At 43.4% G+C, this 16,681-nt stretch overlaps 1 protein-coding gene across 1 annotated transcript in view; it reads left to right on the top strand.

Moving 5' to 3' along the window:
- Positions 1 to 3,857: 3,857 nt before the first annotated feature.
- tesk1b (testis associated actin remodelling kinase 1b) overlaps positions 3,858 to 16,681 on the top strand; it is a 30,445-nt gene continuing 17,621 nt past the window's right edge. Inside the window, exons 1-2 of the mRNA XM_005944574.3 lie at positions 3,858 to 4,161; positions 5,028 to 5,596. Coding sequence (XP_005944636.1) covers positions 5,408 to 5,596 — 189 coding nt within the window. The 5' untranslated portion in view covers positions 3,858 to 4,161; positions 5,028 to 5,407. The remainder of the gene's footprint in view (positions 4,162 to 5,027; positions 5,597 to 16,681) is intronic.

Here is a 16,681-nt window from a genome sequence, read left to right as displayed (position 1 = left end):
CATGCATGTGCCATGCGGTGTTTCTTAATGCAGCTCCCCTCACCAGCTGCAGCATCTCTGTTCTCCTATCTAGCTTCACGTTTTCCTCCACAGTAGGAGGAGGGATGGGGGGAGCTGAAGTGGAATGGGCCCAGGGGGAAGGTCCCATGTGGCAGCCCCTACCTTACCCCCTAACCCCCTCTCACCTCACTGGTCCTCCTTTGGGGACCAGCATGCAAGCATGAAACAGCTGGTGTGCTCCAAAAAGCAATTATAAAGCCCCCGGGCCCCCTGCCTGGCTGACCGGGGCAGGGGATAGTGTGGTCATTAGCACCCCCGGACGAGTTTTAACGAGAGGCCACCACAAGGACGGTTGGAGGGGAGACCCAGCAGGTTCACATCACTTATATCAGGTGGAAATTGGAATTTCAGATGAAGGAGAGGTGTGTGTTTGATCTTTTATTTACACGTTTTTTGAGGGGTAAAACAGGTAGTCCATACAGGTTTTTTTTCTTCAGTTAAAGCATAAATGGCTAAAATAAACAAATAAATAAATGAATAGCAAGCCAAGTTTCTCTATGCTGTGGGGATGTTATTCAGTTGGTGAAGCTAATGAAAAGCCCGTGTATCTGAATTAGTCCTTGTTCCTGTTGTGCTCTCTGTGGATTGATTTGTCCCCTGAAGGGAACTGGAACCTCAGGTGTTGACTGTGCTATTGATTTGCCTCCTACCAAGTGTTGTTAAAACTCTTCAGTGGGGGAGCAGAATGAAAAACCACATGAACCAGCCTCATTAAAATACATGTTTTGGCCCCTTCAGGTGACTGCAGGAAAAATTGAGTGAGAATGATTTTTCAGCCTAACGCTACATGTAACATTTATATAACGATCTAGTAAGATCTAGTGGCTCAGATAACTGTGGTCTGTAGACTGTGCCTCAGACATTTACATACTGATTTGGTTCTTTGATCGAGGTTATTGACAGCAGTCGCCTATCCATTCATCAGGAAGGACACGGTCCACAGATCACTGATTATTTAAATGTCATGCTAGCTCAAAGATGATTAACAGGCTCCAGAGGTCTGGTAAACTTAGAGCAGATCTGCAGACCTTATCAATCCATTTCATCAGGCACACAGAGTATAGCCACTGTGTGCCACTGGTTAGTGAAGTCCAGTAGTAAAGCTGTAAGCTTAGCGTTTTTGCAGTTAGCCTCCTGGTGTGTTGAAATCAAATACGATGGAAAGACTGGTTCTGCTTTTTAGTGCTTTTAGTGCTTTATGCATTTATATACTTACTCCTCAATGCCCAAGTGCGTTTTTATCTAGCATTCACATACAGCAGATATCTATAGGCTGTAATGTACATGTGGTTTACATGAACAAGTAAAGCATCTCTGGCACTACCTGCTGTAGTATGTATGTACTGATGTCACAGAGCAATAGAGCAGGGGGGTCTTCTTCTCATAGAGCCCTCCAGCCAGATGTGTTGCCCCCTGCTGGCCATTACAACAAACAGAAACCTCTGCGTTTACTTCACAATTTAGACCTGGAGGATACCTCACTGTTTGCTCTGCACCAAATTGCAGTGCAGTCTCCACCATAGCTGCTGAAACATTTCACCAAAAAACAAAAATGTGAACCTCAGTGGCCCTAAAAGTCGCTATCTTCTTCTCCTTATTCTTCTTCCTCTTTGGGCTGCTATCTGTAGGTTCACCACAGAACCTACAGATAGCAGATTAGGGTGTGTCTCTGTCACACCAACCCTCTGCATGTCATCCTTCTCTATATCCATTAAGCTCCTCTGTAGTCTTCCTCCAAGCATGCCTTCTTCTTCTTCTTTGTGTCGGGTGCCGTGCCTGAAGCAGCCCTTCTCATTCTGGGCTTGTCAAAACATGCAAATGGAAAGTTAGACATTTTAATCCCAGAAAAAAACATCTGATTGCATAGAAGGTGATAGTTTTATTTTGGTGGAGAACTGCTCAGCAGCGTGATTTGCTTGTTGTTTGCTCTTCTCACATGAAGTTTATCTGAAGTCCGTGTCAGGACAACAAAAACTAATCAGAGGTTAAAATGGGACACATCAGTCGTTCACGTCACTGGGGAAGGCTCAAGTCTAGTACAACTCAGGGAGGTCAGCGGGGGTCAGAATAATCCCCCATCTCTCTCTCTCACACACACACATGCATGAATGCTTACACATAATCCCCACAGCATGCTCAGTGAAGCCCAGCCTGGACTCACAGCAAATCAACAGTTGTTGTGATGAATAAGTGATCAGCAGCACTGAATAATAAATGACATGTTTTATTATAATGTGACTTCAGTGTTTTATTTTTTATTTCCCCTGCTTTCAGGATAGAGCTCATAAGGAAGAGAGCCACTCGCCTCCAGCTGTATGTGATAACGATGTGTCGCCACCCGAAGTATGTGGCTGTGAGGTGTGAGATGGCTCCACGCCGTATGATGGGCTTTTTTTTAATGCCTCTCTGGCATCCAGAACCTTCAGGTGCCCCCAGGCAGGATTCACAGTTGCCTGTAATCAAAATAATTTCATGACCGAATCTCATCTTAAAACAGGGACATTTATTTATTTAGCTATTTGTTTTACTTTACATCACCGGGGTTGATTTGGTTTGTACTCAGTTTGACTAAAGTTGTTTGTTTTATTGTATTTAATATTCTGTGCTGATATGAATTAACCTACTCTGTAGGTGAAAAACATGTTTGCAGCTGCATAAATGCACAGAACATTCAATGAGCCATTAAAGGGCTTTTTTTCTATGCACGTGAGCCTCATTATGACGCTACCCTGAGTATTTAAACCAGTGTAAAAATGTTTTAGGACACATTAAACCATAAATGTCTTAACATAAGAGAAAAAGCGGTAATTTCAACACCACGTCTCAAGATTTCTATGTAAAGATGTGTAAAATTATAGAAAATGACAGAGAAAATCCTCCTAGCTCATTATGTTTATCTGTTACTCAATTCCTTTTTGGTTCAGCGTGAATAGCTATGTGGGAGCAATCAGCAGAAAAGGCTTAAAACTGATGAAAATACAGTTAAATGTCCAAAAATAAAAGCCAATCACATTTTCCAGCCTTTTAGTGGACCTGATTGGAGTCTTTGCTGGGCCAACTGTAGCCCCAGAACCTAATGTTTGACACCCCTGCATTTATATATATATATATATATATATAGATAGATAGATAGATAGATAGATAGATAGATAGATAGATAGATAGATAGATAGAGAGAGAGATAGAAATTGCCCACTCGGCAGGTTTGCAGAGTGTAATAGATAATAGTGTAATAAATATCGATTTAGCCTGGTAGCGTTTATTTGTGAGAAGTTGACATCATGACATCTCACTAGAAAAATGTTTTTCTTCCATTTATATGCCTCTTTAATCGCCTCTTTAATCTTTAGCCCATCAGATTCATTTTAAGATAACTTGGGAATCCTGGTATGCTAATTTCTGGCTTCAACATCCGGAAATGTACTCCACAAAAAATAACAATCGAGCTAGGTTTGCGTGATGTTATTGTTTGGTCTCTGGTATATTATAAGGCTGACACGTGTGCAGTAATGGGAGGCAGTGGATGGTTATCGGGGCCCAGCAGCCATGTTTCTCTGCCGCAGGGGTCTCCTGGGTAATTACAAACAGCCCCAGTCAGTGAAAAGCATCCAGACTTTGGATGAGGCAGCTCGTGTTTATTGCCACTGAATTGTCTTGCTGATCTGTTAGAAAGGAATCATAATAAAGATCGTGTCTAATATACAGCTCAGGGTTTCCGCACAAACGGACTCCTCATCTTCTCCAGACACTAAGCGCATGCACGCAGCAGCACGACCTGGGGCACTTCAGGCGCCCCCACAGGTGCATTTTTGCGGTGATCACGTGTGTGCCCGCCCCGCTCAGCAGCCTCCAATAAAGCACGGCAAAAGTCACCGCTCCTCTCCCTTCTAGCAGCCAACACCGCAACGAGGGAGGCACAGATCGGCAGCGGTGACGTGAAACGAAACAAGCACCGAGTCCGTACCCGCGGCTCCAGGAGGATTAATTGGTAAACTAAAGCTCTCGGTAACCGGACGCCGCTGGTGGTGCTGGCTCGGAGCTCGGCAGAGGACACCGGGCCGTCCGGCGCATGTCGAGGTTGTGTTTTTCAGAGAAGGCCAGGTAAGTCAGACCCTCCTCCTCCTCCTTTGCGGTGAAGCACGTCTCCACTCTGTTTCGGTGCAGCTTCTTTTTATGCGTCAGCGTATTTCTGTTTGAACCATGAGTCTGATGACCATGTGTGCGTGCGTGCGTGCGCTCGTGTCAAACTCAGCTCACCTTTAGCATCCATAATTTAGAATCCGCAGTGAGCAATGCTCCGGGTTTTTGCGGAGCATCAGCACCGGAGGCACACACGCGCTGTCTGAGGATTGCTGAGAAACGACCCCCCCCCCCTACCCTTTCGGCGTGACCGTGGGACCATTAGAGCTGTAAATGCCGGCTGAATCAGCTGTAAAAAGCGACTGTGTGTGTGCAAAGTGCAAGCAGCGGCAGCCAGGGCTGATATGTCTGCGTTCTGCGATGTTATCAGAGAGCAGGACATGACAGACTACGTCAGGAATGAGAAAAAGAAAAGATATTTAGACTCCATCGTGGAAATCCATTCTACAGACTTCACGAGTGCACATTATATTTCAATGGGTAATGTAAGAGTCGCAGTTAAACCCAGCCACGCTTTTCCAAAATCGTCTTGTTTTATTTTTGTGACATATACGATGATTCGTCACAGCTGTAATTAAAGTATTGTCCCCCTCAGCACAAGCAGCAGGAGTTTTATTTACAGACTGATCGCATCAGACGCGCACACTTTATGATTTATTGAATTAACGCCCCTGTGCACGCCCCCCTCTCCGCTCTCCCTCTTTAGTTTCAATAGGCTGGAGCTCGAGTGAGGCAGGTCTGCGCGCACTGGAAGCCTGGGATTCAATTGGTGGAAGTAGAAAGTGGAGCCCCGTCCTCCTTTCTTTTTTTTTTTTCCTTTGCTGCAGGAGGAGCAGACTTGGAGGAAATTGAGAGAGACGCCGCTCAGCAGCAGCAGCCTGCGCAGTTTAGAGAGAGAGCACGGCATGAGGGACTTCACCCCCAAACTGCGCACCGACTCTGCAGGATGCACCCCTGCAGCTGTGTAGCTGCTTGAGGACGCACTGAGACGAGCTCGTTCCGGACGTGTGCAAGAATCTCTGAGGGACTGGGCTTGACTGGTTTCAGACCGCAGCTGCAACATTTGGTTTATCGTTCCTGCTCTCCTGAGAGCCGTGCGCTGTGGCCTTGTAGCGGACATGGGAAATGTAAACAGTAGTCGGGCTGGATTTTAAACTACGCACACGTCCCAAGTCCGCCTCCTCCTCCCGGGCCGTCCGAGACGGAGATGGAGACGGAAAGGATCGTGCATGAGCAGGAGGGAGAGGCTGAGCCGCCCATGCACCACGTCCATGGAACCAACCGGATTAGACCGTCCTCATACCGGGCCCTGCGCAGCGCCGTGTCTACCCTGGCCCGCCTGGATGACTTCAGCCGCGAGAAGATCGGCGCAGGGTTCTTCTCTGAGGTGTTCAAGGTGAGAAAACGGGGTCTAAACGGGGGGACGGGACAAGTTTTCACTTAACTTCCACGAGCTGATTTTGAGTCTCGTTTGTGACAAGCTCGAAGTTTAACGTGCACATCCTGCTCTGAGTGGAGCCTCTAAACTTTCAGTATTTTAAGACTGCAAATAGATGTACTTCCTGACGCCCCAGAATGAGTTGTTGACTTCCTGTCAAGTCTCTTGATGGTGCTGAATAACTGCTGAGGAAGCTGATGATGCATTTTTCTTTTTTTTTGATGGATGGCATCATGGTGTCCACACCTGTTTGCAGTGACCCAGTAGTTGGTGAAAGATGGACGCAGTGTTTTGTTTTTGCCTCCCAACCCCGTGTGTAAGGGGATATGGTCAGTGCAGGTAGATCATGTACACCTGTAAGGTGACCCTACTCCTGACTCTGCTTGCACCAGTGGCCTTCATCCCCTTTTGTCACGCTGCCTTTTCAGTTGCTTCGAGCCTAATTCTGAGGTACGCCTCATTAATGATGGCTCTGAGTTGCCAGGGTGTGATGGTGTGAAAGAGATCACTCCAGGAGGAGCTGGCTGCGAAGAACCTTAATGCAACGCAGCAGGTATAGCTTTAATCTCTCAAGTCTGTTTCATCACGGTTGTCTAGCTGCACCAGGAGCTCCCGGCAAGGTGTTTTAGCAGGTGTTTGTCTTTGTCTGAGGAGATTTTGTCAACATAATGGTGTCACAACTGTCCACAGCTCAGTTATGAGATGTTACAGGTGTGTAGTTGAATTGGCAGGTGGGTGTGGCGCGACCTAAGACTTTATTAGGCTTGATTCAAAGATTATGAGGATTAGGGGGTTTAATCTAGAGCATACTGGGGCTTTATGGGAGCACTTGTTGTCACTGTTGATAAAGCTGATGTTTTTTTGCTGCAGATTAATGAGCTAATGGTTGCAGCTCTGTATTTATTTGCTGAGCAGCAGTGCAGGTGACTGCAGCAGCATTTGGTATAAATGAACAGTTCAAGCTTCGTTTTTTTTTTTTTTTTTTTTTTTTTTTTTTTTTTTAAAAGAATCTAATAGGATCAAAGTTGGAACAATAATTTAAGTAGGTTTCGTTGTTTAATGAAGGCAAAACGGCCTCATTTCTAATCATTAAGTTTCAGGCCAGCGCTGACTACCTGCTCTCTTAAGCGTTCTGTTGAAAGGTGTTTGCCGTTTAGTCTGTTTCTTCTTTCATACAGACTTGGAAGTAACCGAAGTACTGCTAAAACCTAAACCCCCAAAATTCTCAGGCAGCGCAGTTGTCAAGTTAAACGATCCAGCTGTAGTATTTTATAATGGTGTGTTTTTTCACACCCTACATCACACTCACATGTGATTCGACAGGCTTTTGCAATAAATCTGCGTCTTTAAATTGAATTTACTGTGCAAAAAATAATCGTTAGACACTATTCACTCTATAGGTGATGAAGGCATTCCTCTGGGGTTATAGCTTCTGTATATTTTTTTAATAAACTGTTCAAGTTTTATTTAATTTGGTTTTATGTTGGTAGAAGGAAATGAACTCTGGGTTAGTGCGTTGGACTTTGTTTAACCTTTTAAGTGGTCGTACGAATGTCGGTGTCAGTGAGGTTGCTGGTGGAAATAATTTGGGTGCAGCTCTTATCGTGTGCTCTGCTCGTATACGATCGCCACACTTCTAGCAGCAAAGCTTCATAGGCTGTATGTACCAGCCTGGACTAAAGCTTTAGAGTATCCATAGTTGCATTTAAGTTGCAGGTGTGGATTTCCTCCATATCACTCCTGTCACAAGTGTCTGTGTGTGGCTGGTCAGGCTTTCTGTGTGTATGTATAGAAATAGAAACACTTGTATGTTAACCTGCCCTACAGTAAATCACTGCCTGGCTGAAGAATTTCTTAATTATCAGTTGATGTGTTTGACTTCAAAAATCTAAAATATTAGAAAGTGACAATGTGATTTAATTTGGTAAATAGTTTATCAAAGGATTGCGAGCTCTGCTGTTCAATACTGACGTCAGTGCCTATAAAATAAACACTCCTTAAAGGTAAATCTGTCTACAGTAATGACTAGTTCTTGTTAAGAGATTATTTTGAGCTCCTTCATTTTGACTTGCCAAACACCCAGATGAGGTAATGTGTCTGATCTTTGGATCTGTGGTAACTCACAGGTTAACAGCTGGCTGTAAACAGCTCCAGTTGTTTTCAGTGTGATCATCTTGTCTTTAAAAGCATTAGTGGGACTTTAGAGGATGAATTTGGTCCTCCTGCAGATTGTTGCACAACTAAACTCGTGATATGAAATCACATGGAGTGGGTGCATAAGATGCTGAGTACAGTAATTATTTCCATCATCGATCATACTGTTGAACAGGCGTTTGTCAGAAATGCTGGCACATGCTTATTGTGGCAAATCATGAAAATGAAAGGGGTAAAAAACACAAAATGATCAGTTTCATGTAAGGCAAAGAAAAGCAGCGAAGGTTTTCATGTCAAAACGGGACATTATTTCAAATATTTCTAAAAAGTTGGTTTCTACTTCTAACATTTTAAAGGTTAAAAAATTAATTGGCTGGGCTGTGGAGTCTAATGCCGTTTTCACACAGGCTTTGGAGGCCTGAACTTATCTACACGCGTAACCCAGTTGGCGTGCACGAGCGATCACAAATGACTCAGGCATCAGGTGCCCTTTATCACGTCCGTTCCTTGGTACAAAGTTTGAGGAAAAGTGATGACTGTGCAGCATCTACGCCGTCTCCTGTGCGCTCTGCTCGGGCCAGCGGATTTCCAGAAGGGGGAAGTCCTGATGATCATTTGTGAAATAAGAATGTTGTTTTCACAAGAAGTTGACTCATTATACAAAACACGATTAAGTAAAAACATCTAATTCTTGCTTTTGAGTGCTTCAGTTTAAAAGAAGTCCGGCTCAGGTCGACCTTCACTAAACGAGGCTTTTTGTGTTCGGACTTCACTCTTTGTGCTGTTCTCGTTCTCAAGGAAAAATGCTCTTGAGGCCACTCGGCTTCTTGAAGCCACTCCCTCAGCTTTGCCCTTTGAATGGCCAATGAGCATGCAAATGTCACTGTGCTCACTGCAGGCTTGTTAAGTTGCCAATTGAGTCTGGATGAGTGTGCTCTTTGATAGTGCTATATAAATGCAAAATTGTTACCACAGCTATCAGTCATATTTATAAGTGTGCTGACCGAATAGTCGCTCCTGTGTCCGGGTTTAGCCCGGCGGAAGAAGGCCCAACTGTTCTGCAGAAAAATCCCCCTACCTGATGTTTTGTTTATGAAACTTTACTAAACTGAAAGTGTGTATGGGCCACGCTTTGAAATGGATGCTCCTGCACTTACTCACAAAGGCCTCCTGGCCTCCTGCCATGTGTGTGCTGCTGTTGTGCTTCAGATCAATGGTGACTCGCAGCAGCACAAACCGGCAGCCATTCACATCTCCAGAGTGAAATTGTGCAATCTGGGAGGGGTTCGGGGGGGAATAGAGGGCAGGGCGATTTAAAAAAAGAAAAAAACAAAAAAAGGGAAGGAGCGCACGTGTTAAGACAAATCCTCCAGGTGCTGTAATTTGTCTTCTTTTTAATATTGTTCAAAGCAAAGTTCTGGACGTGTCTGTCTGTAAGTGCCAGCTTTGGACTTGTGCAATACTCCTAATTCATCAGCCTGATAACCCAGAGGCTCAAAAGCAATAAAGCGCCCATTCACAATTAAACTGCATCATAAGCCAAAGGTTCAGTTAACTGTAGGATGTGGTTATTTATTCTGTCCCTTTCTCAGGGCTGCAGGGAGTTGAGCAAACAAATTGGATCAATTTCTAATTGGATTATTGTTTTACTTCATATTACTGCGTCACGCTCCGGCTGTTTCACTCCTGATAATAGATGGCATGTTTGTGAATGCAGAGAACGTTAGACGTCCAAGAACAAGCACACGTAGAAGATTTGGTTCTCATTTGGACTTTCTCCATCATTTACATGAGACATGGAAATCTCAGCATCCACAGAAAATCCCACTCCGCAAAGGCAACTTTGGTGTATCATTTGATGTTTTGTCTGTTCAGACAGGACATGAAGTGTGTGTGTGTGTGTGTGTGTGTGTGTGTGTGTGTGTGTGTGTGTCCATCACAAACCTCAAGTGCTTGATGAGTCTGAGGCTGGTGATATTACGTCACATTCGTGGCACAACCGAATTCACAGATCACTGACTGTATATGAAAGTTTCCATGTGGGTTCCACACATCGAATTCAGCTCACTATGGCTCTGGAAGTTGTTGCACACAGGAAGTGATAAGGAACCGGATCCCGGGCTGAAGACGTCACGTGACTGCAGTCACACCTGAGCTGCAGCACACCTCGCTCTTAATGTGTGAGGGCTCTATCACGTCTTGTTCTTTCAGTTATAAATGTAAAACATGAACTGATAGTTGGCTGGGTAAAGGTAACATTTGCCACCTAGATATGGGAATTAAACTGGTTCCAGATCCTTCAATTCATTGGACTTGTATACCTCAAAGCTTATCAGAGTATCTATTATCAGTGCTGGTATGTGTGTGGGGTTTTTGTGTTTGTTTGTTTTTTGTGCATAGCTAAACTGTGATGTCAGTCTCATGCCATTGCACACCTCAGCATGCAGTTTTATTCTCTGCCGCTCTGCTCTGTTAATCAGTTGGAAGTTGATGCTGAAAACTTTTCTTTCCCACACAGAAATTCGATCACATAAAGTAGCTGGTGAATAATCGAACCTTTAAGTAGAATAGGCAGATGTGCTGCTGTCAAAGTTTTCCCTGTACTCCTTCATAGTTCTTCCTCCAGGTATAGCTAAAATGATTTAATCTCATTATTTTTGACCTGTCTATAAATACATGACTGCCTAATTTGTAAATTATATAAAGAAAAATTTAAGCTGCTAACAACTGCTGTGCATTTGCAAGCCTCTTTGCAACCCACCTCCCTTCTGGCTTCTCCTTTTCATGCTGTTTCTGATTTAATCAGTGTCCTGTTACTGATGCCTGCCCTGCTGTGCGCCCTGTCTCCAGTTTTCCAAGTATGTGTATCGAGTTCCCAGAACGGAGCCATACCAACAATTATAAAATTACTGCAGATGGACCACTAGCAGTCTTATTTTTCACTTACTGTGCTCCTGACTGAGCTGAGCTTAATAAGGTCAGAGCCCAGATGTTATCAGTGTAGCAGTTGTTGTAGTTTCACCAGTGCGTTCCAGTCTTTCTGCTCATTACTACAAGCAGCCTGTTATCTTAGTGTTATATTTAACAAACATGCTGTACGTGATATAATTCCCCATTTCCTGATTGCTTTATTCTTTTGGTAATTGAGCTTCAGCATCACTGCCAGTTTTTTCACAAACACTGTGAATATCCATGAAACTCCTCACTGTAAGAAAGCCAGTCATCCTGGTAATTATCATACATGCTGTGATTAGCCCGACTGGAGGCTGTGTGTGCATTTGTTTTGGACTCTGCCTAAACCTGATGTAAGATAACAAGCTCATGGAGAGTAAGTGGATAAGAAGTGGGATTTAGGAGTGTTGTCCCTGTGATTGAAGAGTGTGTCGGTCAGCTGTATGTGACGAGTTGGTAAGGTGAAGGAAATGGTTTGTCAAACGCTGCTGTGCTGCTGCTGTTTGAGTGTTTATCAAGTTTATATCTGCCATCAAGACCTGTTGCTAGGCAAAAATTCACTATCATCAGCTATATTTGGCTTCTAGCAATTAGACTGTTTCCTGCTTTCTTAAATGTAGGGATTTTTTTTTCTTAAAAAAAAAAATTGTAATAAGGGCTTTGATATTTGAACATTTTAAATCAGGTTTAACATGGAGCTAGATTATTTTCAGCCCACCCGCTATAGTTAACAAGCTGTCATTTATCCACTATTTGTAGACCTGAAATTAATTTTGTTTAGTTTGCGGGTTATATGTACATTATATTTAGCAAATAAACGTGCTAGCTAATAAAGTTTCTTCCTTAAATATTCCTTAATAGAGTATGCTTTGTAGGTAGGTTGTATTTTTATTCAATTTCAGGATTATTTTATTTAAGCCACTTAACATTGACCTGTGAATCATTTAGGTACATAAAGATGCCTAACTCGATAAATGAGCTTGTATCGTCTGCATATAACAAACAACATGGTAAACAATGAGACTGAAGTTATGTCTTTTGGCACTTTGTTACTGGCAGCCTGTCACAAAAACACAGAACTTGTTCCAATTTCATTAGTTGAATCTATAAAGTGTGAGTGTGTGTGAGTGAGTGATAAAAAATTGAGGAAAACTGGGCAAGTAGAGGACAAAAGATGTGTCAGGACTAGAGAAAAACATCTACAGTAGATTAACAATATCTGAAAGTCCTTAAAGTGGGAGAAATCCAGCACAGGACCTGACTGATGCATCTGGCCCTTCAGTCGACCCATGTACTGTTCACTGAAACCTCATCAGAAATGGTTGCAAGTCTTATATAGCGTCTTTCTGTGTGTGTGTTTGCAAATATGTCTCACTGTCCATGTAAAATGTAAAGAAGTGACGGTTTTCCAAAGAGTTTTGCACAGTACTGTACTCGTTTATGTTTGCATTTTCATAACATTTCTGCTCTGCCTCTCACTCATTCGGTTTTTATTGGATTAGCTGAGCTTAACTTTCAGTGGATCCTCTAATTACTGAAGAAATACCCCCGATGTACCTGTTACTCAATGTTGGGATTTCTGTGATGGTGGCAGGAATGTTTTCCTCTTCTTTCTAACATTTTATAGATTTGGCAGTTGCTTTATGGATTTATTACCCAGGTCGATTTATATTAGAAAACACAACTTTCTTGCAGAAAACAAAATCTTTTCTTCCATCGTATTGGTCTTACACTTCCTGAAATGGCATGGGGGAGAGGGAAATAAAACATCTTTGTAACCAGCAAATCTGGGAATCTCCCAGCAGGACGTGTCAGGATGTAATCGGTTCTTAGTAAATCCCGGTGGCTGGAACGATTTCAGCTCTGGAAATCTAAAACGACAACAAAGGAGGAGAAAAAAACAGATCTCCTGTGTTGCATACACACAAACCACGATCCATCATCAGCTGTCTCCTGTGTGCCTGTGATCATTTTCAGTGTTTGGGATTAGGAGGCGGGCTGGGTGTATGTGCTTGTGTTACTGTTGGATGGTGGTGTTGGTATGGGAGAGCCAGTGCAGACTTGAAAATGATTGCTTTTAGTGTGGCACTTTTCCCTCATTATTCCCTTCCTCTGTCATTCCAGTCGGGGCCTGCTTTGCTGCAGCTCGCTGCACAAATATTTAGCTTTGTTTATATTCTGCTCGGCCACACAAACACGAAAGTGCTGAGCGTGTGGTGTTTCACGTCTTCTTTTAAACCGCTGTGTTTATTGAATGCAATTTTTCAACTTGACTGTGGATTAAAATAGGTAGTTGGGCAAGAGTTGCCCAACACTTATGTTTTCAGGTCCTTCCCTTTTTTTTTCTTTTCCCTTTTTCACCCCCTCTCGTGGTTACCAATAGATTTATATCAGGAGACACTTTGTGTGTTTACATTGGTGCACAATGAGCGTTTCCTCCCGTCCACTTGTTGGTGGGGCTGTAGTCTTAGCTAAACCTCAAGGAGAGCAACTCCCCTGTAAGAAGGTAAACAAGTGGTTCAGTATTTGTGTCGCCAGTGACGGTGGCTCAGCTCACTGTTCCATTAAGGAGTCACCTCAAGAAAACAAGATGTACTCTCTCTCACTACTTGCAGTATTAAAGCCACACATGGTAATTTATTGGCTGTTTGTGTTTCATACATATATCTTCCTCCAAAATCTGCCACTTCCAAATCCAGCGGAAATATGTCCTCACTATATTTGATAAAAACACAAATTCCCCTAAAAATCTGAAATTAAGGACAAGTAATAGTCAGGTAATTACAAATAACACTTTCCAAAGTGTACCTGAATGAATTTCCACCTTGGACTTTGTTTCTTTTGGTCTTTTATTTTGAAATTCACTTAAAAATTAGGCCTCCGGATGGTTTCCTTGGATTTAAGAAGGTTAACACGACAAGGACCCAGGTCTGTCTTTCTTACTAGACTCCCAGCACAGCTCCCAGGTAGATCCAGTCTTAGGGAGGGGGGGGGGGTTGTTAGGTAATAATTTTAAAAAAGTTGGTGTTGTCATTTATGCACATGGATTTGATGAGGTGTTACTTATATTGTATTTAATATGGACTCTAGAAGCTATTACTACAGCTGTATAACGTCTTGTATGTCCATGTATGAGTGAAGGAAGTCATTTTTCTAGAAATAATCAGGCACTCGAGGATCATAGTTAAAAAAAAAAAAAAAAAAAATCAGTCATGTCTCATGCATGTATTAATCCAGTCGATCCAGACCTGGTCCTCATGTTCCTGTCTGCTTTAGCAGCCTCTCTGGGGTCAGTGATGATGACAGTGTATTGCTGCATGTGTGAACTTAAATGACCCCTCTTTGTTTTGGCCTGTGTGTGAGGAGGCGTGGCCGGCTCAGTGTTGTTGTTGTGCAACAGACAGTGATCGGTTTTGTGACAGCTCGTGGACTGCACGCCTCCTGGATCAGGTTGTGTTTCTGAACCTGACCCGACCGCACAGAGTGGGACCTCCCTGCTCGTTCACTGATGGACCAGCGCTTAGCTGGGTGCCTCGTCTCGGTCGTTTCCACGCGTGCGTTCTTATTGAAACGCAGTCTGTAAGCTTCTTCACGCTATAACTGAGAGCAGTGCCTCAGGCAGCAGCTTAAGCCTTGAGTTGTTTTGCAGAAGTAATTTTATCCATCAAACACAAGTTTACTTCCCCCCCCTCGGGACTTTGCTTGGTCTCTTCACACTTCAGCGTAAACCTCGCGTGTCAGTTTGGTTGATGTGTTGCTTCCTTTGTTAAAAATGTCTTGAAATGCTGATTGTGAGATAAATGTTGCTTTTCTTTTGTTAAAATACTGTGTAGGAAGCACATTTAGTGATGATGATGATTATTACTTTTTTTGAAAGGGATGTTTTGCTTTCATATGCATCTATAAGCCAGTACTGTGAGGAGATTTGTCACATTTGTTTTGCTGTATACTACAAGAAACGCATTTTAGTCCAGTCTCCCTGTATTTCCACTTTCTGATGTGGTTTGAAGGCTGATTTACTTTTCATTAAAGTAGCCAGAGACGGGCTACTGCTGGTGGGAAGCTGAAGTAACCATGAAATCGTCAAGGCCTTTGGAGTTGACCCCATGTCTGGAGGCAAAGTCGGGGTGTGTGCGTGTGTGTGGTTACAGCCAGCCACACTCCACCCTCTGCAGCAGTGTGTGTGATCTGTTCAGCACAGATTTTCTAGTCGCCACTACAAGGTGAAATCACACAAAACATAGCATTACATGAAATGAACATCAGCTTAAATGTTAGTGAAGCTTCTTTGATATTCAGGAAAAATTGTGTTTGCATATCATAAAATGTAATCTGCATTTTACACTTTACCAAAAACATTTGTTTGTTTCATTTATGTTTATAGTCCAAAATCCTTAAGGTTCACTTGTTTGTGGTGAAACAGATTTGTTAAATAGGTGGTAGTAATAGTAGCAGTGACTGCATTTTTCAGTGTATTATATTCTTCGTGCCAACACAAACAAAATGATTTTTTTTTTTGGTTAATTTTCCCTCTTATCCACTTTGCCTCAAAGTCAGTTAGCAGCTCTAGCTAACATTAGAAATGGATTCATTAATATTAAAAAATATTAATCGCAAATGCCAAAACAACTGCCGTGTTTTGGCATTGAGACTCCTTACAGCAGTTCGCGGGCTGAGGGTACCTTGCGCTTGGATTAAACCCTGGCTGCAGCTTGCAGCATTAACCGTAAGAAGCCTGGCAGTACCGCAGCACTGCAGAAACGACCATCTGTCAGGTTAAACTACAGGTCTGGTCTCTCTGAGGCTGCAACAAATGTGTAGTTTTTCTCATAGTACGGCTTACATATGCTCTTTTCAAACCAGTCTTTCCTTCCAGTGCGTTGTCCATCTGCATCTCTGGCACGTCCTTCCCTCCCTCGCTGTGCATCAGTCTGCCTCATCGGGCTGCTGGCTAATGACAGACGCTGCTGCACGTTGGCTCTACTGAGCGAGACGGCAAAAAATGCCAGTGACCTTTCCTCTGCTGACAGCAGCACTTTACAAGGCTCTGTGTGTTTGAAGGCGAGCGTTAGGGTGTGGCTGGGCACATGCATGTGAGCAGAAGTCTTTTTTTTTTGTGTGTAATTGGTTCATATCATGGATAATCTCTCTATGTAGGCATGGACATTCCAGTGGCGAGTCCTTGGAGATGACCATCAAAGTGCTTGGAATGAAAAACACCACGCATACGCTGTTAGCCTTACAGAGTTCAGCTTTTCAGATGGCCAAAAAAACCAAACTGCACACGTAAGAAAGGCTTGCACTTGAGCTCCATGCTGAGTCAGGCTGACTCTGTGATGATGAGTGAGAGGTTGTTTGTTTGGGAGCTTAAACTGTCAGGACAAAATTTGACAGGTCGAACAGGGCTGCAGTTCCAACCACTGCTGTCTCAGCAGTTGGTGCATGTTTGCAATGTAACCTGCCTGTGCGAGTCAGTGTGTCTGTGTGTGGCTGCCCGTTAATCACAGGATTACACAGCAGAGTGTCAAAAAAAAACAAGATATCGTCTAAGTGTGTGAAGGCAGAGAAACCTAGACAAGTGTGATGTGAATCCACAGCCATGCAGGCTGCTTTCCAAGAGAAATTGGTGCTAATGTGTGCACAAAGAGGCTTTTTAAGTATAAAGTAACCTTTAATCAGCTTCAAGGCTCCATCTTCCAGCCCACATGAGTCTGCATCAGCCTCTAAGTGCAGCAGATGTATAAAGAGAAGTGGAGATTAGTCCTGCACTTCTACCCTCCACACTTGTGCTGCTGAGCCTTCCTTTTTATTCTGCAACAGGAAGTAAGCGACGGTTCACAAGTGCAGTTGTGTCCGTGTGCGAGTCTTACATGTGTGCACCCATGCATGCGTGCAGCGCTTGCAGTCTGGAGTCCTCGAGCGACCTTTTTAAGAAGA

This window comes from Haplochromis burtoni, unplaced genomic scaffold, assembly GCF_018398535.1.
Source record: "Haplochromis burtoni strain Fernald_Lab_line unplaced genomic scaffold, NCSU_Asbu1 Contig_388, whole genome shotgun sequence".
Taxonomy (NCBI): Eukaryota; Metazoa; Chordata; class Actinopteri; order Cichliformes; family Cichlidae; genus Haplochromis; species Haplochromis burtoni.
Note: the sequence above shows the minus strand (reverse complement) of the source record. Positions and strands in the feature narration are given on the sequence as shown.